Source organism: Stegodyphus dumicola, chromosome 4, assembly GCF_044657685.1.
Source record: "Stegodyphus dumicola isolate Sdum_Otavi_A_Nest chromosome 4, ASM4465768v1".
NCBI lineage: Eukaryota > Metazoa > Arthropoda > Arachnida > Araneae > Eresidae > Stegodyphus > Stegodyphus dumicola.
The window spans coordinates 15,507,911-15,535,236 of NC_140771.1; the positions used below are offsets into that span (position 1 = coordinate 15,507,911).

Below are 27,326 nucleotides of genomic sequence, written 5' to 3' on the forward strand. Positions count from 1 at the left end.
TAACTGCTTGCCTGATTATTCCGAGTTATCTTGGGTTCGTATATATTGCAGTTAATTATTATACCGAGAAAACTCGGGTGAAGCAGAATTTGTTAGTACGATTTCTTTTATCATGGTTTTATTCGGTCTGAAAATGAAAGGAAACATTCAGAAAAATTTGGAAATGAAAGGAAATATTCAGTTTTGATTGGCAGTTTGCCAAAATTTGTTGGTTGCGCGGTTCTTTTGGAGGAAGGACTGGTCCCGTGTTTCCCTTTTGTATAATATACGTTGGCTTGTGGATTAGTAATGTATAAAGAAGGATGCATGCGTTGGAAAAAAATTAAATAATGGCGATGATGGAAGATAGCGAAAGCTATGATTTTTCAGATAGTGATTATGAAAGGGTGGGGGAAAAAAAAAAAAATTCTAATCCAACGAGACAGTGTATTCTGTGCTCCCGTGAAAGAGATTCCAGCGGTAAGCCAGTAAGAAAAGAGACCAGATACCAGTGTAGAACGTCAGGTATCGCTCTGTGTTGTCCCTTGTTTCAAAAACTATCATACAAAGATTAATATTTAACTTTTTTTCATTTACCCGAGATAACTTGGGATAGTAAACTAATATTAAAAATAAATGCTTGTACACCTTCAAAATATTAAAAATTCAACTTAAAATCTACATATTTTGATTTGTTTCGTTTTGTTGTATTTAATAATAAAATAAAAAAATGTGATGATTTTTTGCAATTGTTTTTCAAAAAAATTTGTAAGGGAAGCGGTTAATCCAGGTTTGGTTGTAGTAAGGTCTTGTATTTAATATTTTAATTTTTTCCTTAGAAAATCATTCAAATTAAAAGACTGATGGAAGGCCATTTTTTTCAGTAGGACAATGGGAATCAAATTTCTAGCCAATAAGAAATTAAAGATTTTAATATCTTGTCGTAGTGATGTTGAATAGAATTAGCAAACTAGTGTATATGGGAGTTTTAAATGTATAAGTTATGAATATATCTTCCTTCTCATGAGGATAATTTAATCTGAATCATTATGCATTTTCTTCCAAAGCTGTAAATGTGTGATTGTAAATAAAATGTGAAGCTAGTGTTAGTGTGTCAAAGATACAAGACGTATGTAATTGTAAATTATTAATTAAGTAGTAAAGTTTATTAAATTCTCTTGTTTTGCAGGATATGATATGTCCACTTTCGTTAGACGATATGCAAAATATTTAAATATTAAAGCATCGACATACAGAATCATGGGTGCTGATTTTTGTAAAATGAAACGGGGGTATGAATTTCTATTCTACAATTTAAATAATTTTACTTGAACTAAATACTTACAAAAGAGTTAATTTTTTTAATTTCTTTTAATTACAGTAAAGAAGAAGGTGTATTGAGAAATATGTCAACTGAAACAGTAAGTATTTATTTTATCTAACAGTTTATAATTTTATATTTGAACAACTTTTTGATTTTCTTAACTTAAAAGAGTGTTTATAGAATCAGATATCAGTTTTAAAATCGATAGGATACTTAGCTAATTAGATAGAGTATGTAGATGCCATTCTTGTTTCTAGATATATTTTTGTATAGGGATTTACTGTATTTTGGCTTTTCATCATTCCATAATGTCAGTTTCTTCAGCAGTGCATTATATATATATATATTGTATATATATCTATCAAATGTTGTTATATATATCTAAACCTTTTCATTATAAATGCAAATATTGAAAGTAATTTTACCATTGGGTATTGGAAAGTTTTAATAAGCATTAAATTAAGTCTTTAATGGAGCAAGAGCATATCAGAAAATCGAGGTTTAAGCCTTAACTTAATCTCAGATTGGTAGACTCAAATTTATGAAAAGACTGGCTTAAGCAAAGATAGGCTATATTTTAAATCTCTTTCATGATTTCAACTCTCTATAACAAAATAAATGAAAAGGATTGTAAGTTAAATATAAGCATCATATAAATGCATTAAATAATTGATTTTTCATTATTTACATGTATTAAATATTATTATGTATTGACAAAAAATTTTATCATTAAAATTGAAAAGGAAAAAAAAAGTGAGCAGGAGTATTACACCTACACAATAGCTAAAGTAAAAATGTCCCGGAAAAGCATTTTCAGAATTTCATGAAAACATTCTAGACAGCAAAAAGATCATTAAAAATTAGATTAGGTGTTGTCTAGTAGCTAACTGAATGTAATACAAAATGGTGCTAATGATAAAAGAACACATGTTCATTGTTGAGTGTTATTCCAAGCATTATTCATGAAAATTTGCGCTGATGGCCATATAATTGGGCTTTTACTATGTAAACATTTGTCATTTTTTGAAATTTCTATATTAATAGTTTATAAACAAAGCACCAACAAGCGTGCACATACTTATAAATGCATAATGTAAAAAATGTATTATTAAATATGTTAAAACTATCCTTATGTAATACTAATGTTGTAATGAATGTGATAGATCTTTAATCCTTTGTTGCACTTCAGCCTAGTGGCTCATGTAGTATACCAACAATTCCAGCACTATATAAGCGTAAATATATAATATTCAAAAAATATAGTTGTTGCAATAAAACAAAATTATTCCTTAGCTACATTATTTAAAGCAAATTCAAGTTTTTAAATCTTCAATTTATATTTTTGGAAACAATCACTTATACACTTACAGGATTTCCCGTGGCAATTATTGCCAAATTCTGTGGTTTAGAGTCTTTTCCAAGTGCTCAAGTAAGCAAAACAAGTGTGTCACCATATCAGTTATACTGGATTTGGAAGTTCATATTTTAAGTGTAATATTATAGGCAGCAATGGAATACAAAGGTTTAATTTGGGGTATTCATTTTGGGGTATCTGAAATTAGACTGAGTTTTAAATTTTATGTAGTTTTGAAACTGAAATTTAAGGGAGGAAAGAATTTGTAAATCTTTAACCTAAACAGACTTTTTATTGTAAACAAATTTGGAATGGATTGAGTGTTTTATTTCCTTATGAGTATTATGGCATAATTCCTTTTTAACACCTAAAGCTGTATCTGTTAGCTTTTAAAAATAATAAAGTGGAATATAAATAAATATATGTGATTTTTATGAAAAGAATTATCTTTTATAGTATTCAATGTATGTTTTGATTTGAATTATGTCTATAGCCCATGTCTAAGGTATTGTAATCATATAAAAATTTTTGATCATATTTCTTCAGATTTCTAATTTATTGCATTTTAAAGCAATTATGTAAATATGTTTAAAACTACTTTTATGTTTTTAGCTTCTAAAAACTCTGCCAATATTGCATGAACAGATGGATGCTTTAATGGAATTTGATGTAAGTTTTTCTTTTAATTATTATTTATTGTTTATGAACATCTGTATCATGCAAGTTCCACTATCCAAAAGGTCACACATTACCATTTTTATGTCAGTCTTCATGTCATTCTCTTCCTTCCTAACGTCATTAGAATTAAATTTTGGGTAAAAGTATAGTTTAGGGCCCCCCTTGGTGATTTTTGGCGGTACATGGATACTGATTTTTTGCAATTCTTTGACTCATTATTTTGGCATGCGAAGCGGCGATTTTTGCACCAAACATCGTCGCTACACAAAGCCAAAATAACAAGACAAACAATTGCACAAACTTGGTATCCATGTACACATCGACTTATTTTCACTTAAAAAAATCCCCAAATTGCACAAAAATGGCATTGCGCACTCCTTTGACTTTATACATGTACACGTCGACCTATTTTCACTTTAAAAAAAATCACAGAATTGCACAAACTTGCATTGCACACTTCTTTTACTTTGTCCATGTACACATCGATATATTTTCACTTAAAAAGTCAAAGGAGCACCAAATTCTAAAACATAGGCAAACAAAAAATACATAGTCTCAATAAAATAAATTTTAAACCAAGCAATAAAATCACATAAAGGAAAAACATGTTATACATTTAAGCACTACCAAAAGCAAATATTCACTTACCATGATTTTTGAGTTCGCTTCGTACACCCAGAGCCACGTAAAAATCAAAATATCAATCATACTCAAATGACTTTTTTTCAAACCAGATACTCTTTCTGATCGAACGCTTCACATAGTGACCATCTAAACCTTTCTTCCTACAAACCCATTCAAATCCATCTAAACGGTTTTTACGCTCGACTAGACGCATATGCTTCCTACATACAGGACACTTATAAAGGCTACTAAGTAAGCTTTCATTTGCACACCTGTCAATTAAAGCTCTTTTCCCCTTTCACTCCAAATGGTACAGAAAATTCAAATTAATCTTACTACATTTGGCCATTCTACAGTCTAAAGAATCAAACCAAGACGCACCGCAAAAACGCTTACAAAATATCCCATGATTCAAAATTTCCCAGAATCATGCACCCGATTACGTCACAATAGGGTTTCCATAACATTCAACTACTCAGGCTACCATAAATGAAACAACAACTTGGCGATAAATCAAAGAACAACTTCGCCATAATTCAAGGGGTACCTTAAAGTCTACTCTACCCAAATTTTGTGATCTCTGCTAAATGTGTTTAATAGTTATCAGGTTTCTTCAGTTACAGTAAATTTTATACTGAACGTTGTTAATTTTTACTTCACCTGTTCTGTTTTTATGGCCTTTCCTGCAAATAGAAGTATGTTTTTAAGTAATAGAAGATGGTGATGAAATAATATCCTTCTTGAATTTCTGCTGTCAAAAGTGAAGTTTTATTTGTTGTCTTGGTTTATATTTCAATTGCTTTTCTGCTTCTTATTGCATTTTATCATACAAAACCTGCTAAGTTAAAATTTTATGCTTGACAATTTTGCCACTAAGGCTGCTTGCCTAATGATGTGCAATGGTTTTTATTGCTTTATTACAGCAATATGGCAGGGCATAAATCAAGCTGTGTTTGAAGTACTGTGTAGATATTGTCAGCTTCTGCAAATATGTTCCTTTTCCTCAAATCTTGAGCCATTTGTAAATATTAGTGCAGATAATGTGACAGATTGCTCGTGTAACTGCCCTGAACTTTCTTTTCCACAAAAGGTTAATGACAGTAAAACTCTTAACATACACTGCACATTACATTGCATTTTATGTATGGTTCTCATTTTATGCATTTATATTCCATATTCAGTCTTTCGTTATGTTGGGTAATTAGAATATAATCTGAAGTACTCTTTAAATCTACATTATGTTTTTTTTTTTTTTTTTTTTTTTTTATATATAATTCTATTTTTTTAGGATTTTCTGTTTCCACCTTCAGTGTGATTTCTTTAACACATTGCAGAAATACCTGCTTATAGAATTTACAACAGCAATGTAGCGGCATGTTCTTATAATGGTAATAAATATTGCACCTGGCACATCAGTATATTTTTGTCATTTTCTTTCAATATTCAATTCATATGGAAGGTTTTACTATATACTTCTCTGTTATACACTTCACCATAAATTTTGTGCAATCTTCAACAAAATTTTGCACAAATACTATGCATTCATATCACTTTAGATCGTGACTTTTAATGGTTCTTATTATATTTACATATATATATATATAGGCAAATATCGATTCATTTGCATTTCATATGTGCCAATATTTAATATCTATGAATAAAGCAATTATTTTAATGAAAAAACACTTATCAGAGCATCAACTTTATATAAGCAGTTTAAAATTTTTGCATTAATGTATTATACCTTGCATATTGATTGTCACATTTTTATATCAGTATACTTTTGTTTTTCAGTGTAGTCCTGATGATTTAACTAACGGAGTAATGAATTCATGTTTTGTGTTGCTATATCGAGATTTAATTCAATTATTTGCTGCCTACAATGATGGGATCATTAACTTATTTGGTTTGTAATTATCTAGATAATTCTCTTTTTTATGTTTCTACATATTGTTTCTTTTAGGTTTATGTGTAGTTTCTGCTGAGATTTTATAGGAACAAGTCTACTTTTAGAACTAAAATTGAATGTTGTATTACTTATATTTCATGTAAAAATGGTAATCAGTGAAGTATTTATACCACAGTAATAAATTACTACATTTAAAATACTTCATAATTAAATGTTATAATCTGTTTTTCTAAATTCAGGTTAAATAAGTTATCTATAAGTAATGTTTAAGAAAATATGAAAATTCTTATTGAAGGAAATTTGGAAAAACTCCATTTTTATTCTGTTTCTTAAAGAAAAAAAAGGGGGGAGGAGAAAAAGTATTAAATTAGCCATCCCCTTTGTGCAATTTTGAATTTTATGAAGTTAATATTTAATAGAGATTATTTTGTATATTTATTGCAAATAAAAAGGTAAGGTGTTCTTGATGCATCATAACATTGTGCCTTTAATAACTTGCATATTCAACACAATAAAAACTTTCTGAGAAAAAGGAAAATTGTTTAACATGTAAAACTAAATACTTTTGTATAATCAAAATTTAAAATATAGCAGTTGATCAACTAACTTGCTCACTAATTATAATTTCTAGTTTTCGTAACATACTCGTTAAAGGAAGAATGTAGCTAATAAACTATACCATATTTAGAGCTCAGAATTGTTGATGTAGTGTTGTGCTATTTTGTGTAGAGAAAATGATTTTGGTGATCCAGAATTGGATTTTTACCTTCTATAATTTAACTAAAAATCGGGTTTTAAATTGATTATTTATTTTTAGTGTTAAATGTGCTTTCTCATGCTTTTCATGTTTTGTGAAATGTATTTAAAATATTAAATCCTTTAAAGGTTTGATGAATTATTTAGTTTTTGATTAAATTATAGTTATGGAATGAAATCAGGCTTTTTACCTTTATGTTGTTAAAACATAGAAAATGTAAAAACATAAAGAAATGTGTAGAAACTTGTAGAAAATGTGAATGTACACCAGAAATATGTATATTGTGTTTATTAATTATAATTTTTCTTCTCCTCTAGAGAAATATTTTAATATGAATAAAAAGCATTGTAAAGAGGCCTTAGATATTTATAAAAAATTCATTGTTGCAATGGATAAAGTTTCAGACTTCTTAAAAGTTGCAGAGGTAATTAAAAAAACTCTTTTTCTTTAGATTTCATTGTGTGGTGCCAGTAATTTATGCTATACACAACTACCTAAGAATAAATGTATGTTGATTCAGTTAGAAGTGAATTTCTTTGCATTCTGTAAATTTGTATTTATAATGTTATATGATTGAATTGTGTATATCATTAATTGTGGACAATGCATTATATGGTTCATTTCTCGTACTGTGTAGTTTACTGGTACTGTGTTTTTAATGTGATTAGATTTTCTTTTAATTTGGACTTAATTTTAGTTTGCATCAACTGAGAGTTTTAACTGATGCATGTATATTGGGCTGCTGTCTTTTGAACTTTTCCACATAGACATTCTCTTTCAAGCTGAGTAATCCTTATCTGTAATATGAAGTAGGCAGAGAATTTATTTAGACAAGGCTTATTTATCCTATGACCAAATGCTAACCAGGTTGATAAAATCTATTGAAACCAATTGTCCCAACCCACTTCATAGTCATCTTCACCTATGAAATTACCTGCATAGGTAAGAGTTCTGCATTTAAATTACCTATCACATAGCTATTGTTAGCATAGGATCATTGAACACTGGTAGTTTCATACAGATTATATTAACAGTAAAATAAAGCTAGTTGCAGTTTTTTCCCCCGGAGGGAGGGGGTCCAACATAAGGTATTTTTAATAAAATCTCTCATGGAGTCATCTTTGTCAAGTCAAATAGATTTGAATACTTTTTATTAATAAATTATCTATGCCTTTGCATTAACCCTTTCAGCCCTGAACTTTTTGAAATGCTTCCCCCCCCAAAATAAAAAGTCTACAAGAAATTGTTTATAGGTGTTAGAACTCTCTTGCAACATATTAATATGTTCCTACTTGAGTTATGGAAACTAATATGTCATGGCAGTTGCCACCATTGAGGCCCAGTGGCGCAGTGGCTAGCGCATCGCACAGCAGCACCACAGGTCCAGGGTTCGATTCTTGGGCTGGGCAAGGCCGACTCAGCCTTTTATCCCTTGATTTCCATCACTTGGGTTAATAAAATTAGTACCAAGTTCATTTGGAGATTAAACATTGGGGGTCCTGCGACAAGCTGACCACTTGTTCAGGGCATATGCTTACCATGCACCTCGGGACACGCAGTCAAGAAAGCAGATTTTCGGGAACTGCAGGCCTTGGCCCATTAGGGCTGTTACACCACTGAGTTTAATTTTGCCACCATCGCTCTCAAGGTAAATGGTCAAGTGTGAAAATGCATGCTGACAAGTCGCCAGATGATAGCTTTGCCAATGAATTGTAAAATAACCTCTTCTGCCAATAAAATAGTCCTCTGCGTCTAAAGGCAGCAGATGCCACCACTAGGGCCAAAATAAGGTTAAAACATTTTAAAATCATTTGTTTGTAAAAATTTGTAAAAAGTGTTTCAAGCATGGAGATTCCATTGCACATCTTTGACTGTGTAATTTGATTGAGTATTTGAATAATTTGTGAGTTTTTAGTTAACTGAATATTTGAGTAAGATTTTGAATTTTACATTTAACTTAATTATTAGGAAAACTTGCTTATGGAATAAAAGCAATGCTATAGGATTTCATGTGATATGTGGTAAGCATGTTATCTATATATGTATGTATTAACACTGATAAATATTATCTTTATTTTCCCAAATAATTATTTTTCTAAGAATTTTATATGAAGGTTTCATGATGTATGTGTGATATTTATTTTATGTTTAAGCCATTTTTCAAAATTCAGCCGTTTTTGAAATGCCTATATAGTCCTACCATTCATTTTGCTCTTAGTGTATTTTCTATACATTAGTGTAATTATTTGGATGAATATGTTCTTATTCCTATATATAATTTTTTTCCTTCAGAGTGTAGGTATTGACAAAGGCAGTATACCAGATTTTACAAAAGTAAGTTTTATCATTATCTAAGAGATTAAAATGTATTACATTTATTGAACATTTTCAATTTTTATATCTAGATCTGTTTTATACGTATAAGCATATACAATCAAACTTTGCTTAATGAGCAGTGCTTACAAGTGATTTGCATAATGAGCAAAACAAAATGTAAACTAAATGACTCCCTTAACCAGCAGTGTTTCCCATAATGAGTCAGGTGTAGACATCGGGACCTCAAGCGTAGGATTCTGCTTGCATCACGTTTTTCATTCTATGTTTAGCTCTCGTTCAGCTAGCATCTTAATGTCACTTTGAAAGTTGTATTCAGACACATTATTGTGTATTTTTGTGCCACAAAATTTAAATACACGTACATGATAGTTTCCAAAGAAAATGCTGCAAGAAAATGAGTAAACAAAAATCGCTGTATCAGTCAAATGCCAAGTCACTGAGAAGCAAAAACAACGTACGAGTATTGTTAATGTAACATGCACGCATAATCAGGCTGCATCAATTGCGTGCATTATATCCTCAAAAACAAGAATAAAATTAAGGAGATCATTGCTTCAAAGGTTATCACAAGTATTTTTACACAATGACCACCTATTCTGCATAATATTGAAAAATTGTTATTGGTATAGCATAGCTGCTGCTGCCGACTGTGTCGGTTTTACTGGGAGATTTCTAGTTTCTTATCACATCGCTTCAGTTTTCCAGTATTTTGCAAAATCTTTCGCTTTTTAATTTTTATCCTTACATTGATTATCAGCTTTATTTTTATTGCACTTAAAAGTGCATTCATAAGTAAAAGCTTTTCTTCACTTCTCAGGATTTTCTCAGTGTAAAAGTGTAAGAAAATTATTAAATTAGCCAAAGAAATAAAATTTTGGATATTTAATTAAATATTTTAGGACTGAATTACACAAATTCAGTAACCTGAAGCAGGCTTTATAAAGTAAATTAAAGTCAGTTTGGGAATTCTTTGAAATGGCTTCCACCATACAATGTGAAAACCTTTCAGTTTCACATAAACTTAATTTGTGAAAAAGTAATTAATGAAGGAAAACATAATTGGAATGAAAATGTAATTTGTGAGAAGGTGAACTGTTTTTTTTTTCCAGCTTCTTTTTAAGAAGATGTCAGAATCTTCAACAGACTAAGAAGAAGCATTCAAGGCAAGTTGGGGTGTTTAAGAGAAGAACCGGTATCCAGAGCATTGTAAGGCACTGAGAAGCAACAAGTTCAGACATAAAAGACAGCTGAGAACATCAGCATATTGGGGGGGGGGGAAGAGAGCTTCTGAATTCTGTTATAGCAGGTTTATCTGTCACAGCTGGTTTTGATTTGTCATGGGATGGGTTCTACCTGAAGAGAGATGTCAAAAGTGAACTTATATTACAGAGAGGAGTAGGCACTGCCACAGTTAGAACATCTAGCATTTTTATTTTGTGCTAATGTAAGTGCTGATTTGAAAATTAAACCACTGCATATGTATCATTTGGACAGTCCATAAGCTTTAAGAAGAATGAGATCTAGAAGAGCAGGCTATATATACCATATGGAGTTTCAACAACAAGGCTTGAGTGACATGTTTTTACAGATTATAACAATAAAATGTTAAGTCCCTCTGTAAAAAAAAACTTCTTTTATTGAACTTGCCATTCTATGCTTTGCTTGTTATGAACAATGCTTCTGCACTTCCTCAGGACTAGAATTTAAATCCTTGAATTGAAAAATTTAAATTTTTCAAGATCCAGTTCCTGCCTTCTAACACAGGGACCAGCAAATCATTTCAAATTTTAAAAACTATGTAAAAGTACTGTTTGAGTGTTGTTTTGATGTAGCTATTTTCTCCCTCCCTTCTGAATACCTTCGTGGTATAATGGTAGCATACTCTGCACGTATTTGAGAGGTTCAGGTTCAAGTCCTGGCGAAGATACTGCTTATTTTTCACTTCCTCCAGCTTCAAAATAACCTGAAGACTGTACAGTGGTGCCCAAACTGAAAGATGGTGGATGATGATTATTCACCACTAGGATTTGGCAATTGGGTCCTCTAATCCCCAGTTGCTCTTTAAAAGAGAGAGTATATAAGGCATTTTCTCCCTCCTTTTTGCATGCCTTCATGGTGTAATCATAGCATACTTGGCATGCATTCAAGAGGTCCAGATTTGAGTCCCACCAAGGGCATTGCACATTTTTCATGTGTCCTGCATCAAAAAATCTTAGACTTTAAAAAGGAACCAATTTTACTCTCAGTGAGGTTTAGAAAGTCCACTTTCACATTGTTCTGTGCCTCAAGGTGTTTGACAAGGCTTGGGAGGGGCTCACAAAGAGAACCTTTATTTCTCAATGGAGAAAGTTTTGGCTGGACATCTTTGTCGAATATGACAACGTGATGTTTGAGCAAGGGCTCACAGAGCTTGTAGAGCTATGACATTAACTAGCTAGTCAAAGAATAGAGCCAGGAGCTGAACATCGAAGAGCCTTTGGAGCTGCTTTCTGTATCACACCAAGAAATTGTCAGGAGGCTGTTAAAAACAACCTCAGCTAGAAACAGACTTTCAGTTAAATAAGGGAGATTCTAAAAATATCAGAAACTTTTGCATCTAAGTTTAGAAGCATCACCCTAATAAGGCAGTATCTATATACACTACAAATTTCTGTCAAATTTGGAAGCATAGGCAAAAACTTTAGTCAACTTTCTTGTAAAAATAGATGTATTGTAAGTAATAAATTATATCGTTATGTTTCAGTATTGTTTTTCGGAATGGAATGCAATATCCTATTTTACATTTATGCTTGTTAAATGAGGTTCCACTGTATTTTAATAAATGGCCTTAAGCTTATTAGTGAATTTCTATTATGCTGCTATTTCATATATTTAATTTAAGCATTTATGTATTAGTTTTTAATATTTTCTGTTTTAGGCTCCTGGAAGTCTTTTGGAAGAAATGGAAAACCATCTGACATTTTTGGAAGGCAAGAAAGCACAAGCAGCTCCTAGGTATTTTATATATATAATTTATGATATTCTAATATTTTGAGGTAATTATGAAACACTGCACAATGCTAAATGAGTATCAACAAACTGGGCTATGACAGAACATTGCAAAGGACAGTTAAAAAGGGCCTTTATGAAATCTAGTCAATCATTCACTGTACTATCGCTTCTTGGCCTTTTGGCTAAGATCAAGTGAAGTATCATTCACTGTATTGTTCAAGGAGTAAAGTCAGTCTGCTGTTTAGTGGAAGATGTATTCTAATCCTTTTGAACTTGAGGATGCACACATTTTTCTCTAAAGCTGTCAGAATGGTACTATTTAGGGATTTGGTAATTCTCCTACTATATTCCATAGAGATTAAATTTTAATTTATCAGAAAATGCCATTTTCATAGCTCCAACTCTTCCAGTTTTTTGTCGCATCTGCTGATTTCCCGATGGATAACCGATCTTGTGTTTCTTAATTTTTATCCTTGATTGAGAAAGGTGTTTTTTTTTTCAACAATAAATGAAATTTAAATTATGCGGATTTTATTTCCCTTTCAATCATGATTTTCTGCATAATTTTTCATATTCGATTTTATTTGATCCGAGTTCTCCTAATCTAATATAGACATTTACAGAATTTTATAGGAATAGTCAACCAATATTTAAACATTTAATGTTTGTATTTAATTTTATTTTACATCAATATGTGGTACATTACTAAGTTTATCTACACCTGCAGTATATACCTTAATTCATTTTCATCATGCCTAAAAGGGTTTTGATGAATTAGGCTTTCCTTTCCTGCTCAGGATTATCTCAGTATAAAAGTGTAAGAAAATTACAAGATAAAATTTGTTGACTAGCATAAAATGTAGAACATCTAATATACTTTACATCATAATCATATTGTAACTGTTTGAACAACCTGAATCATAGTTTGAGAGCTATGCATTATTTCTCTAGTTTACTTTTATGTTTTTGTTTATTTAGTGTGCCTGAAAAAAGCACATTTTTTTCCCCCCCATTAGCTGTGGTTTCTTCATCAGAAGATTTGCAGGGCCATATTGTTTCCCTCCCAAAGGGCCCATATTATAACTTATTGAAGTATGTTTTCTGATTTCACATCAGAGAAATGTAATAACCTAGTTTCTGAGTAAAAGGCTTTCAGAAAATTATCTTGGGATTTTGCTTATATACTTCTTCCTGTCCACCTCTTCTGTTTGCTCAATTAAAGAAAATTCTTTTCTTTGACAGTCATGGAATTTGAAACTGATTAACTTTCTGTGTAGTGTATCTAGAAAAGTATTCTCCATATATAGTGTAATATATGCATTCTTCTTTTGAACTGTTATTTCGAATTTCCATCACAACGAAGTCAATTAAATCACATCCACATGTAATATTGTCACTTGTTTTCAAATTCTGGTACTGATCAATCTTTTCAATGGCATTAATGCTCGTAACCAGTAAACAATATAAGTGCTGTGATATGTAGTGCAGTAGATTGTGATTCTAATGCAATAATTTGCATCATTTTCAAATTCTAACAAATTAGTAATGTATTATATTGTCGCGTAGATTTTCAATATGATATTTTTCCACTGCTGTATTACTGTGCTGTATCAGAATTCCATTTCCTCCCCAATAAGAAATTATGTCTTAAATACTTACCTCTAATGTGAGCTATTAAAATAACTAGTTTGCTTCGGTCACTTGATTTTACTTCTGTCATCTAATTTTTATTTGCCTGTAAATGTTAATTAGAAATAAAAGGATATATATGTATATAAATAAGATAAAAAATATGTAAACCAAAATCCTAATTTTAATTTATAGTTGTCCCTTTTCATTTAAATTTGGATATTCCCCATTTCTGTTCTAAAAACGGTAATTGTTTATAATAAATCTCTCTAAACTGCATCATTTCAAAATTAATAGCCATCATATGACTTTTCCTTACAAGTAATATTGGTGATGTAGATGATTTTACAAATTGAAACTCAACCACTTAAGAGTAATATTACAGAATTATAAATTAGCCAACCAAAAGATAACTAATTCAAAACAAAATCACTTCAAACTAAAATTTTATCTGAAACACATCATGATTCCTATTTTGCTTCCTAATTAGACGTTTCACCACTGCTTCTCTTCTTACCTCAGTGCCATAAAACAAAAGTTTTGCAAGAGATGTGCCTTTTGTGCCAAGTTATTTGTGGCTACAAATGTCAAACAATAAAAAGAAATATTTAATTTGGGACTACTTATTTATATTTTAACGTATATCTTAACAAATTCTAAATTTTTGAATTAAAAGGTTATTACATACATATATAAGAAAGTAAATTATATGTGAATTTTTATCTTCAAGCAGTGGATTGCTTACTTACTAAAAGTGCAAATATGTTTGTAAATTCACATGTAATTTACTTTGAAATTCTATCCATGTTAATTTTGAGCGATACTCATTTTTCTCTTCATCTAATTTATATATATATGACGACACATATTAAGATAATGAATTATATAATCTAAATGAAGTAAATTAAGCATCTCTGCAAATTTAAGAAGCAGCTGCAGAAAATTTAATAAGAGTAAAATAGGGGGAGGGTATTTTTTTCTGTATTAGCTAGAAAGTGATCTTAGGCTCACAGGCTGCATTCAGTATCAAGAGTAAATATATGTGGCTTGCAAATGCATTTTAAATTGTGTATTTGATGCAGGTGCAATGCTTATAGTTTTAGGGACATAAAGATATAGACTGGGCATATGTTTGTGACTACTATTGAAGAAAAAAGGTAGAATGAGTAAATTGGGCCTTTGTTATTGTATGTCAGGCCACCTGAGTAGAGTAATGTGGAAGAATTTCCCATGTTGGTACCATCAGTAAATTCATTTTGCCAGCTAACAGCTGATAAGGCTTCAATACTATTAAATTTGCTGTTTTCCTGTTAAAGGTAAGTTATTTTGTGATTAATTCAACATATTGGAATTTTCTTAAATAAATGTCAGTCTAAAATTTAATGTTTAGCTGTCAATGCATATGAATTAAAAAGCATAACTAGTAGAAATTTTTTGCAGGGTGTTTTCATTTTATAAGGTAAAAAGTAAAATGTAAAATGTATATATACTAAATTTATAGAAGACTAGATAATATTTAGAGGCTGCATAATTTTCAGTGCACATATTGCCTTTGGCATCCACCTTGCTTGATGCAGAGCCCTGGGATCCTGAAACTCAAGTCATTTTGAGACCAATCACTTATGTACAGGAGTGAGTTGTAATAATTCATTGTAGTCTTCTCTTGGATGGCAGTGTCTCTGATCTTTTAGGGCACTTTGAATGTAGTTAACCATTTTCACTTGTTAATTTTCTCTTCTAGAAAGCCTTAAACGGGACTTTCTTCGTCCAGCATTGCATTATATGACTTCATATCAAGTGAAACCCACAGACTGTGAAGCTTATTTTTGAGATGAATACCTAGTCTACTCTGCTCATTGATGAACTCGTACGATTTGTGACCTATAAAATTTTTTATCTCCTTGTCATATGCTGGTTATATCCATCACATTTTGCTGGGAAATATCAAATAACTCGATAAGATAATCTTTCCAAATCTTCCATTCCACATTTACTTTAACCATGTTTCTTGATTTCTCTTTATCCAGATTTTGGTATTCTTTGTACAGCTTCTGTATACCAGCATGGGTATTCTCCTCCATCTTAGCAGGGATATCTGGTTTCCTCTACACTTACTGGTGGATTTAAAAGCATCCAAAAGTGTTTATTTCGGTTCCTTTTCGGTTTATTTCGGATGCTAAATAAAAAATTTAATTACTTGTTCCTTTTAAAGGAGGTGAGCTTCTAAATATGTACCACTACGGTGATGAGTTTTTAGGAGCTCACTCCCTAAAAAGGAACAAGTACCACCACTCACGTAATTTTGTTTGTTAAAAATGTTCTTAAATTTTGTAAAAATATGTTCTGGCCTGTCAGCTGCTTTCAGGTAAGAATTCAAGCTGTTTACAATTTGAGTTATTTATTATACAACATTATACAATATTATTATAATATTATTTTCTAGCTCAGTGGAGCTAGAAAATAATAAATATCAATGAATAATTTAAAATTGCTAAAAATTAAATTTAAATTGAAAGCTGTGAATTTCCATATTTTATGTACAAAGCAGTAGTTAATATAAATGCATACTTATAAATATGCATGTGTATACATATATGTTAATGAAAGTATGATATGGATGATGTATGACAGGGATTCTCAACCGGGGAAATTCTGCTTTGAGGGAGGAATTTTATAATATAGTCGACCTTTTAGTTACTTACTTTGTTATTATTACTTTAGTATTTTAGTTTATGAATATAAAAAACTACCTTAATTCAAGTTTTTGTATTTGTCAACATTTAAATAAATGTGTGTTCATTTTTCAAATTTTCAAAAAGAGAGGATGAATGATAATTTATTTAGCAGTGGTGAAATAAGTGAATGGCAAGGAAGATTGAGAACCACTGAGGTAGAACATGATATATATGATGTATAAATATGTGGTTGTAATCACAGCTGGTTTAACATCTTTTTATTCTTGATATATCTGATGTATAAATATGTGGTTGCAATTATAGTTGGTTTAACATCTTTTTATTTCTTAACATTCTGGAATAATAATAACAGTTCAGCTGGCACTAAATGTGTACCCATTCTTTGATGATGGTAATCATATTTTTGTAATATATTTGAAGTATGAGAGAGTAATGGAAAACAGCATGCTAGAAGAGCAGAGAAGCAGAGAGAAAATATACAGTTTACAGTATAGATGTTATTAAAGTTATAATTCTGCTTCATTTCTATTAATTCAAGTTCTGATTTGTAAATTTTTACATTTTTAGTAAAAGCCTTTTTGCATTATATAAATGTATATATTATTATGAGAATCTTATGACATGGATTAATTTTAAAAGCCACAGTTCAGAAAATGAATTGTAAGCATCTTACTGTTATTGGGATAAAGGAAAATAGCCACGTTAAAAAAGCATTTTAAGAGGCTACTAAGGTTAAAATTTTATTTCAAGCACCACATATATATAGTCATTACACTTATATATTATTTTTGGCTTAAAAGTGAAGAAATTTTTTCTTTCAAACTGTAGAAGTCCTGCATTATGTTTTTAAGTTTAACTAACTTAGAATAGATTACTTCTGTTGGAGTAAAGTGTATTTGCTAAAGTATATATTAGAATTCCTTTCTTAAATTTAGTTAGGTTTTCAATAATTGTATTTCTTCCTCTTTATGTAGTTAAGTGACAGTATCTGTTGTTCATTCTCACCCTTCGACCATCATTCAAGTTTACTCAGTAAGGAGTTCTGTTATTGGCGCTGAGATAATAAAGAGATGGAGATTGTGTTGAGTGTTACTGATACCTTTCTCACTGGTGATAAGGGACAGTTCAGTACTTTCTCTATTTGAGATATGGATTTTATCTTGTTCTGATGAGTCAAAGTATAGTCAGTCTAACATTTGTATTTTTTTTTTGGTTCGAAGCTGTGATCTTTTTTTTAAGTAACTTTGGAAGTTTTTCTGAAGAAAACTTTACAAAATGAGCTATCTCTGGTATTAAAGTGCTAGTAATTCTTATTATGAATGTTTTTGAGTTGAATTAATTTTAACTTCATTCAGATTTTAAATGTATTTTCTTTATGATAATGCTTCTTTATATGATTTGAAACTTTTTAGAGTATTGTATAATTATTGTATTTAATTTTGAAATACTTTGTTTCAGGTCTAATTCTATTCAAACAGCTGTATCAGCTCTAAATTCTACTGGTTCTGCCTTCACAAATAGTATTGCAAGTGCACATGAGATAAATGGATTAACAGTAGATGAAAGCATGAGACGAGCTGTTGAAGAAGAAGCTGCTATTATGAATCAACTAAAGGTTGTTTAAACTAAAAAATTATGTTCACTAATTCCATACTATTATTAAAAAAAGGGAGTATGAAAAATAGCATACTTATAAAAGTTTCACAAAGATTTTGCACTTAATTGCACAAAAGTTTGAGTACTAACTTCTAAAGAATATGATTTAATCAGAATATGAACTACATAGCTTAATGTGTTAAATATTAAGTTTTTACTGAGGGATATTCTTTACCATTTAAGAAAAATATAGATCATATATAAAATTATGATAATGAAGAGTGTTGTTAGATCTTCAGGTGCTATGATATTTAGATAGAATATGAGATATAACTCCATAAGCAAGTGTCTATAAAGAAAGTCCTGGAAGAACTTAGAATTTTGTCTGTTTTGTTTAAAGTATATCTTTTTGCTGAAATATTGCCTTTTATAATAAGTAGATGGCATGGTTGCATTTTAAGTGAATTAAACTATATATGAATGGTATAATTTTGAAGGAATTTTCTTTAGTTTGTATTTAATAGATAATTTTGAAAAAAAAAATATATATATATATATATATATAAAGAATGCTGCATTTAGCTATGCATGTTAACTTTCTTTATAAATTTCTTTCTGGACAATTTTTATTGTAATTCTTTCATGCAGTTTGAATTAACCCTTGCATGTATATTTTTTTTTTTTTTGTAGTAGTAGTAGTATTTATTGCATGTGGCTAAGTTTTTTTTAGCATGACTTTTCAAACATTTGGGGTTCTTTTTGCTTTTCCTGCTTGCTTTGTAGAACTATAAACACAACTGCTTCTCTTTCTACTATAGTCTCGTGAGGAATTGATTTCTTTATCACTTGAGTTGGAGAAAGTAATGGTTAGTATTTAATTTTTATATTTTAAAGAATTTTTTTATTTTTGCTGTAATTTTCAAAATTTGATAACATAAAGTTCTTGTTGCAAATATTTAGTTATGCTTATTATTCTTAATTATTTCATTATTATATAATGCTTTCTGATTGTCAACCATTATAATAATTGCACATATTCTGATTTTGTATAAGGACTTTTTTTTAAATTTTAAATCCTTTCTCATATTTTAAAATACTAATGTAAAGAGTAAAATATTGAAATTTTTTCAGAGGTTCAAAGGCCATTACAGCATATTGAACGAGTTTTGTGTTATGTGTTGCAATGGTCTTGGCAGACTGGTTTAAAATATTAATAAACTGTTCTATCTGCCAATTTTTTTTTTTTTTTTTTTTTTTTTTTTTTTTTTTTTTTTTTAAATTTTGTGATAGTGAATGGGTATACAAATATCAAGCATATGAACTACTTGTCAAGGGATTTCATGTTTAGAATTCTGTATAATATCAAAAAATAACATTCATTCAATTGTAAATTTTCTGTCTGCGTAAGAACTGACAGGTAGCATCTCTGCTGTTTTGAAAGCGAACAGTACTACTTAATCTGCACATTAGAAGTCAGGTTAACTCAAAAAGGACACATTAGCAATAACATCTGAATGTTTGATATATCCATTTTCTAAAATCCATACATTCTGAAATATTTGCTTTGTACTCAAACACCACAAACTTGTTTTATAGTGTAATAACATACTCTAAAAGATGTCAGATTTATTTGAGGCATGTTTACCGAATTTTCTGCATAATGTGCATAAAACTTAGTTTTAGAAATATGTATATTTTTTCCCCCTTACCTCTTTCTCTAAATTGTTAAACTGGAAAGTAATGTTGTTTCTGCGCATGTCGACAATAACATGCTAAGGGCAGAAGTGGAAGCAAATCCATGTCAGACTCTCTTAACCAACCTTGGTCGACCATCCAAGAACATTTAAAGCAGAATGGAAAAATAAGCAAAACAGGTGTTTGAGTCCCCCATAATCTGTCTGAAAAGAACAAAGCCAACCTATCCATCACATGCAACGTATTGCTTCAACGGCACCCTACAGAATCGTTTTTTGATCGCTTGATTAGTGAAGACAAAAAATAAGTCCTATATGATAATCCAAAACTCAAAAGGCAGTTTTAATAGGGGTTACAAAGGGTTTACATCCCGAAAAGGCGCGGTGTTTGATGGAGTAGTCGCGGAATTGTTAATTTTGAATTACTGAAACCTTGACAAATTGTTAATGCAGACCTTTATTGTGAACAATTGGATGAAGTGAACCAATCTTTAATCGAAAAATATCAATTGTCAACATAAAAGGCGTCATTCTGCAACACGACAATGCAAGATTGCACTGTGTAAGATGAACACTGGAAAAAATTAATGAATTGGGGTGGGAGGTATTGCCATACTCACCCATCATGCTCGGCCGATATCGCAGCATTGGATTTCCATTTATTCAGATCCCTACAATATTTTCTTAGTAGCAAAAAATTTGAAAATTTGGATGATGTCCAAAATGTCCTCTAGAGCTATTTTACTCAAAAACCAATTGATTTTTATCAGTCCGGGATTGAAAATCTGCACATTAGATGGCAAAAGTTGTTGGTAACGAGGGTGATTATATTATTGATTAAAAATAAAAACTTGTTAAAAATGTATTTGTTTGAATTTAATGTAAGAAAGCGACATTGCATTTCGGTCCCCATCTAAATACGTTGTGGATCAAAAGCTGTGTTTTGCTTTCCATATTCTTAAAAAATGTTGTGAAATGTGTGGTGTTCAAAATTCTAAGTGAAAAATAAATGTATTTATTGTATATCTCTTCGAAAACAAACCGTCATTATTTATACATAATAAGTCATTACTGATACATAGTAAATCTCCAAATAATTACTCAAAAAAGATAGACATTTTTTCTATTGTTTCTTAAATCTGTAATAACAAAAGAAAAACCATTAATGTAGATGTGGTTTCTAGCTCTAGCAACAATAAATATCATAATAGACAAAATTTTACAACCTAAAAAAGCCAAAAATACAGAATATTTATTAGCTTTCATGTTAAGAAATGGGGTTGAAATAGAAAATGTTATTGAGATCTATGTAAATACAATTTAGCTGGAGATAAGTAGAAATATATTGCTGTCTTTAATGAAACTTGCGTTTATTTAAGCAAGTGCAGCAAGAAAAAATATCTATTTACTATCAAAAACAAGAACAAGATATTTAAAACTTCAGGTAATGCAAAGAAAGTTTTGAGAGTTCTGAAGTTTCTTCTATATTTGGAAAATAAATATAATAAAAGATGAGGAAAATTATAAAAGTAATTTATCATACTGTCAGGAAAATATTTTATGTCTGATATTTACAAAACACTATTCCATTTCTGTGCCGAGTGAATTTAAAGAATAAAACTGCATTGTGTGAAAAAAAAACGAAGTGTACTACAGGTATTGCATGCGTATATTTTCAACTTTTTTCCAAGTCCCTTAACATTTAACTTGCTTAAAAGAGTTTATTCTAAGGATAAACCTATTGTGAATGATTTATTCTAGAAGGCAATTGAGGAATAGCAAGTAATACCCTTCAAAATTTTATAAATAGCACAATGCAGACTCAATCCTGGAAAAACAGTTATCAAACATTTAAATTATAAGTATTTATATTTAAAACATTAATTAAAATGGCCCAAAATTGTTCTAAAAATGTGTTAACACCTTTCATATCGCATACTAGCAATGAAATGTCATGTTAAGGAAATCAAAATACCTACTTTATTTTTAAAATTTTGTATTTTTTTTTTTTTTTTTTTTTTTTTTTGCCTTTTGCATGATTTACTTGATTAAAGAAATGGTCCTAAACTTGGTTTAACTTCTTCTGTTGCTAGCAATATCCTGTATTTTTGTATAAATGTGCAATGGTGTGATTGAGTTACAGTTACTGTTGCAATGGTGTGATTGAGATTTTTTTCATAGTATTTTTAGATAGCTGACTGTCTATGAAGCATGAACTACTTTCAGGTTTTAGGAATGATTTGTCATTATTATTTTTTAAATTATGCTTTGCTGTTATTTTTTTTTTTTTTTTTTAATTTTGAAGTAATTCTAGCTATAATTGAGCATGTGTGTTAAAACTTCATTTTAGAATATTTTAATTTTCTTTCTTTAACTTAAAAGATAGTTTAAAGATTTCTTTAGTTTAACTTTAAGCATACTTAAAAAATTGTCAAAAGAACAGCCTACAAAGTTCTTGAATGGGTACCTTCTTTTGACAAAGTGATTGATTCATTTAAACCTGTAAATATATCCAGTTCCATTGCAATTTTTAAACCTGTACAAGTGTTTACTGTACAACATAATCTATAATATTTTTCATCAGGGACATGGGCATAAGTACAGTGGAACCTCGCTTAATGAGCATAATTTGATCCTGAATCTTGCTTGTAATGCGTAACACTCATTAAGCAAAATAATTTTTTCCATAGAAATCCATGTAAAATAGGATAATATGTTAAAAGATACTCAAATTTATAATAATGCAATTTATTATTTTTAATATATCCTGTTTTTCAAATGGTGTTTGAAGACATGTTTTCACTCACGCTTCAAAGTTTGGCAAAAATCAGCCAGTATTATTGTTAAATAAATTTGTAGCACACATGGCTACTGCCGTATTAGGTTGATGCATCTTAGTGTATGGTGCAACAGTTTCCCATGCTTTCAGCATCTCCCTTATTTTCACTAAATGGCTGTTGCTTTGCCAAGGTTGATCTCCTCCTCCTCCTCCACAACTTAATAAATAAATTGCTGTGATACAGAATGCAACTCCATAAGCTATTCTGTGGTCAGTGCCTCTCTATGCTCTACCACTAGCTCATTGATAATATAGCTATATCCACTTCTATTCCCATAATCTTGGCAAGAGATAGCTCTTTTATTGGAGGCTCTACAGGCAATTGCTGAAGCTCCTCAGAGTTGCATTTGACGGTGCTGTTTGAAGCTTCTATCCAAGATGCAGACAGTATCTTGCACGTCTCCACATCAGTTGTTCTGCGATGCCGTCAATTTTTTTTTACATTTCATTTGGCTCCTTATGCAAATCTCTGGTAATGGGAAGTGCTCATTTAAGTAAAGTTTAATTGCAATATATTATGATATATTAGTATAAAGTTTTAATTTTATTTAACCCTTTGATGGTTAGGGAAATGAGCAATTTTTATTTAATTAATTTGCGCAACATTGCGAGTAAACAGTATTCGAAAGTGGCAGCTGTTTTCCCCTGCCGTTCTTCCGAAAATATCACCCTTCTCTGGTGATGCCATAGATAGCTCGCCTCACGCGTTTTAAAAATTTCTTAAAGTATTTGTAGTACATAAATAAGTTTTTACATATTTTATAATTAATAAATGATAATTATTAAACAGTAAATTATAAATGATTATAATCAATTATGTAAATAATAGTTCATTATAAATATAAGACAAATATTAAATTGAAAGGACTGAATAAATACAACTAATGTAAAATTTTAAAGCATTTAAAATACAGTAAATCTTTTTGTGTGTGATATTACTTTAAATCGTAAACTAAAGTAACCAGTAAAACTAAATCGGCTAGGAGCGTGAGAACTTGAATCAATTTTACACCACTGTCGAACACTCGAAAAATCTTCCTCATCGCTTGAATCGCCTTCTGAGCTTGATATACTGTGAACAAACAAAACTTGATAAGCTTTCTGTATCACAATCATAATCGCCATCATAATTATCTAACTTTTACTTTTGAGCCCTTTTACTTTACAAAACCCTAAAAAATGCGTCAAAATGTGCATAAAAAGAACAAGGTAAAAAAAAAAAAATTCCCCCTTCATTATGAAAAGAAATTCAAAATTCATGGAACCCATACTGCCATCTATTTATTTTGAAACTTAACATAAGCTTTCTTGGTTAATTAAAAAGTAACATTACCAACATTATTACAGAAGGGGAAAGACTATCAGCTTTCTCGACACACCTTTTGCTTTTTCTTACTCGATTTAATAGGTCATTATATATAATGCCTTGAATGGTCATTATATATAATGACACAGTCATTATATTTTGGTATGTAATGTATTTACTTTATATGTAATGTATATATTGCCGTGATCATCGGATATCTCGCCGGTGTGGGGGGGGGTCTTTTCTTCTTTACTTTCTGGTCATTGTGGATGCTGTTTTCGATTTAGAAAAAACCTGATGTCACACAGTGTTTGAGGATGAAATATTTCTGAGTGTCGTTTGAAGAAGTTTTGGGACATGTGTTGGGGTTATATTCAGTTTCATTCCATTAGCCATGGCTAAGAAACCTTACTTAAAAACTTAAAAATTTGTCCCAAATCACCGGACACTCCCACCATTCTGTCTAACTAGAAGACAGTTTCTGAAAATTTGCGTTGACAGAAAAGGTAATAAAGATAGAAGATGCATTGCGTGAGCTAAAAGCGAAAGCAAACAATGTATTTTGAGTTTGAAATATGCAATAAGACTGTGTGTTGATCCTTGTTTTGGATTATTTCACACACAACAGAATTTTTAAATTGGACTACAGATAATTCTTGTTTATTTATTTATTTTTTCATATTTGTAAATTTTTTTTTTCATGTTTATAGCATTTATTTCTGTGTGTATAGTTATGATTTTAGTATTTTGCATGTTTAATTTATTTCTATTAATGTGGTATTCTTTATATTAATACACATTAAAAACAAGTACATTAAATATGCAATTTCAAAAGATTAATAAAATCATAATATCAAAATGCTGATTTTATACTTTTTTTTTTTTTTTTTTGTAAAATTAGGCTTAACTGCTGAAAATGCATGGGCCAGTGGCGACGATCCATTTCAGCGGGTCCAGTCCCATGACTGTGCATTGTTTTCCCGGCACTAGTCCTTAAGGGTTTAAACCTAATCTCTGCACTTATAATTTTTTTCAACCGTGTTTCTAATGTTACTAAGTGATATATATAATACATACACATATACAATAAATTAGCAATGGGACCAAGGGCAAATTTAGGTTCTGTTGCTGTAGTGAAAACTGTCCTGCTAGCCATGAATTGTAGTTATTTTTCCACTTTGTTTATGCTGTTCATAAGTATTATTTAGGAAAATAATAAATCGGAATACAATTTCACATATATTTTCATGTGAACAAAATATGCATTTATGATTTATATTGTAAACTTCTGAAAGTGCAAAATTATGTGAAAAATACAAAAAGAATGGCAGACAGAAGATCAGAATTCAAATTCTATGCTAGTTTTTGATAATTAATATGTATTTTATTATAGTATATACTTGTTTATTTTATATTTTGTGTAGTAGTTTAACTTTGGCAAATCTTTTGTTATAAAAAGACCTTAGGTTATAAGGTATTTCTCATGCCTTCATGGTGTAGTGGTCTGCACGCTCAACGCATAATTGAGAGGACCACGGTTTGATTCCCGGCAAAGGCATTGCTAATTTTTCTTCGTGCCTGCTTCCTAAAAATAACCTAATGTCTCTACAGTAGCACCTTAACTAGAAAGGTGTTGGTTGATGATTCTCCTCACCCAGGATTTGGCGATTGAGTCTCCTAAAAACCCCAGTCCCCCTTTAAAAGGGGAAGTATATAAGATATTTCTCCCGCCTTCTTAAAGAGCCTTCGTGGTGTAGTGATCTGCATGCTCAGTGCGTAATTGAGAGGTCCGTGGTTCGATTCCCAGTGAAGGTGTTGCTAATTTTTCATCTTGCCTGCTTCCTAAAAATAATCTAATGTTTCTACAAGGTTGGTGTAGATTCTGAACAAAACTATTAGTTTAGAAAGCAGTTATTGATTGGCAATTTTTACTTTAGTGTGTTGTTCTTTATCAGTTGCTTTTTTTCTTCCCCTCTCCTGAGTTAAATTTGTCCAAAATATATATATTTTTTAAAAAATATTTCATCGTATAATCAGCTGAGGAAGGATCGCTTTCAGTATTACTATTAAGAACTTTTACTTATTGGAGGAACCAGGTATTTTCATGTTACCTTGTAAAAGAAATTCACACCTAGTTAACTTTTTATTGCTGCAGTGGCTTTATATTAACCACTTGCGCTACGACTAAACTTCACGGTTGTGGTGCTGTGCGCTACAATATAACAAGTTGTAAAGTGTCTCATTTATGCCACGCTGCGTCTGCGAGTGCAATCCAGAGCAGTAACTCGAGAAATAAACAATATCATAGTTAGGCGACGTGTGCACCACGTTATTTTCATTTTTGCACATGGTTTGAGACAAAAAGCATCTTGACGTGCGTGGCACGTCTTTCTAACGCAAGTGGTTAAATATCTTTCTCAGTTTTTTCCCATCAGTTTGCAAGTACAGCATCTGATTTTTTCCTTTAATTTTAAATTTAACATGCAAGATCTATAAATTATAAGGTAGTTGATAAAAAAATTGCATATGACCAGATTTGCTGAGTTTTAACATAAGAGCCAAAAAAGAAGTTTCATCTTTGATGTTAGTTTTGATGATTTAGTCACATGATCAAATAGGTTTCCCCCCCCCCAAGTTTCAGAATTTTACCACTACAGAGACTTAAAACTTTCCTGATTTCATATTGCAGTTTTCCTAGTACACAGTTCATAAGCCAGCAGAGCCAAGCAGAAACATATCTAAATTGAAAAAACAACTTTTTGTTTGTATGCAACTTCCCAGATGTCAGTTTGGTGCTGCTGAGTAAGATAGAGGATAAATTAGTGTTGCTTAAATAACAAACGAGGTTTCAATATCAATAAACCAATGAGAGTGAAAGAAGAACTGAGTAAAGTTATGGCATGTCTGGGCAACAGATGTATTTCTTCATGATGTGAGAGTTAAAAAATTAGTTATTGTATATTGTTTATTATATATTCTGAGGTATATCCATTTGAAAATGTATGCAGAACTTTAAAAATAGATTCATGTATTCTTTTTTGTCAATTTTTCAAATGCATTGAAATTTGTAACTTCTAATTTTGCTGCTGTAGACTTCAATTGAAAGGAGACTATAATATTACATTCATAATAATAAAATTAAGATAATTAACTTAAGGAATGCTCTGAAGTATCTGTATAAACTTGCAAAGTGATAGAGTAGCTTGTGAGTAAATTATTAGAAACACCAATGAATTCTTAAATTCTGCTAATATGTGTGTGTGTTCTTTTCAGATGAGTGAATTCAGCTTTATTTATTTATTTTTTAGATGATTAAAAAGTTTATTTTTTGCAAAAAATTACAAAAATAAAAGTTGCTGGAGACTTATGCAACAGTAAAAATTACCGAGTTTGGATTTTTTTCATCTTAAAATCAGTTACCTTGTTCATTTACAATATCAAGATATCAAAGTTATTAATGTTCATAATTTCCAAGTTAAAAATCAGAATTATAGCATTATAAAAATTTTAATTGCAGTTAAGTGTATTTCAAATATATTGCATAGAATCATTATTAGAATGTATCTTATGTAACACTTAAATGTGTTTATGAAATTCAAAAATTGCTTCTTAG

At 30.4% G+C, this 27,326-nt stretch overlaps 1 protein-coding gene and 1 non-coding gene across 5 annotated transcripts in view; both read left to right on the plus strand.

Moving 5' to 3' along the window:
* LOC118181580 (phosphatidylinositol-binding clathrin assembly protein-like) overlaps positions 1–27,326 on the plus strand; it is an 81,499-nt gene that overhangs the window by 23,323 nt on the left and 30,850 nt on the right. For all 4 annotated transcript variants that reach the window (XM_035350733.2, XM_035350736.2, XM_085814592.1 and 1 more), the window contains 9 exons: positions 1,169–1,271; positions 1,361–1,400; positions 3,270–3,326; positions 5,754–5,865; positions 6,943–7,049; positions 8,918–8,959; positions 11,880–11,956; positions 17,737–17,893; positions 18,693–18,740. In XM_035350733.2, the coding sequence (XP_035206624.1) occupies positions 1,169–1,271; positions 1,361–1,400; positions 3,270–3,326; positions 5,754–5,865; positions 6,943–7,049; positions 8,918–8,959; positions 11,880–11,956; positions 17,737–17,893; positions 18,693–18,740 (743 nt within the window). The remainder of the gene's footprint in view (positions 1–1,168; positions 1,272–1,360; positions 1,401–3,269; positions 3,327–5,753; positions 5,866–6,942; positions 7,050–8,917; positions 8,960–11,879; positions 11,957–17,736; positions 17,894–18,692; positions 18,741–27,326) is intronic.
* On the plus strand, positions 12,116–12,315 carry LOC118181582 (U2 spliceosomal RNA). The gene has a single exon (XR_015040935.1). It is a non-coding gene; the product is annotated as a U2 spliceosomal RNA (small nuclear RNA).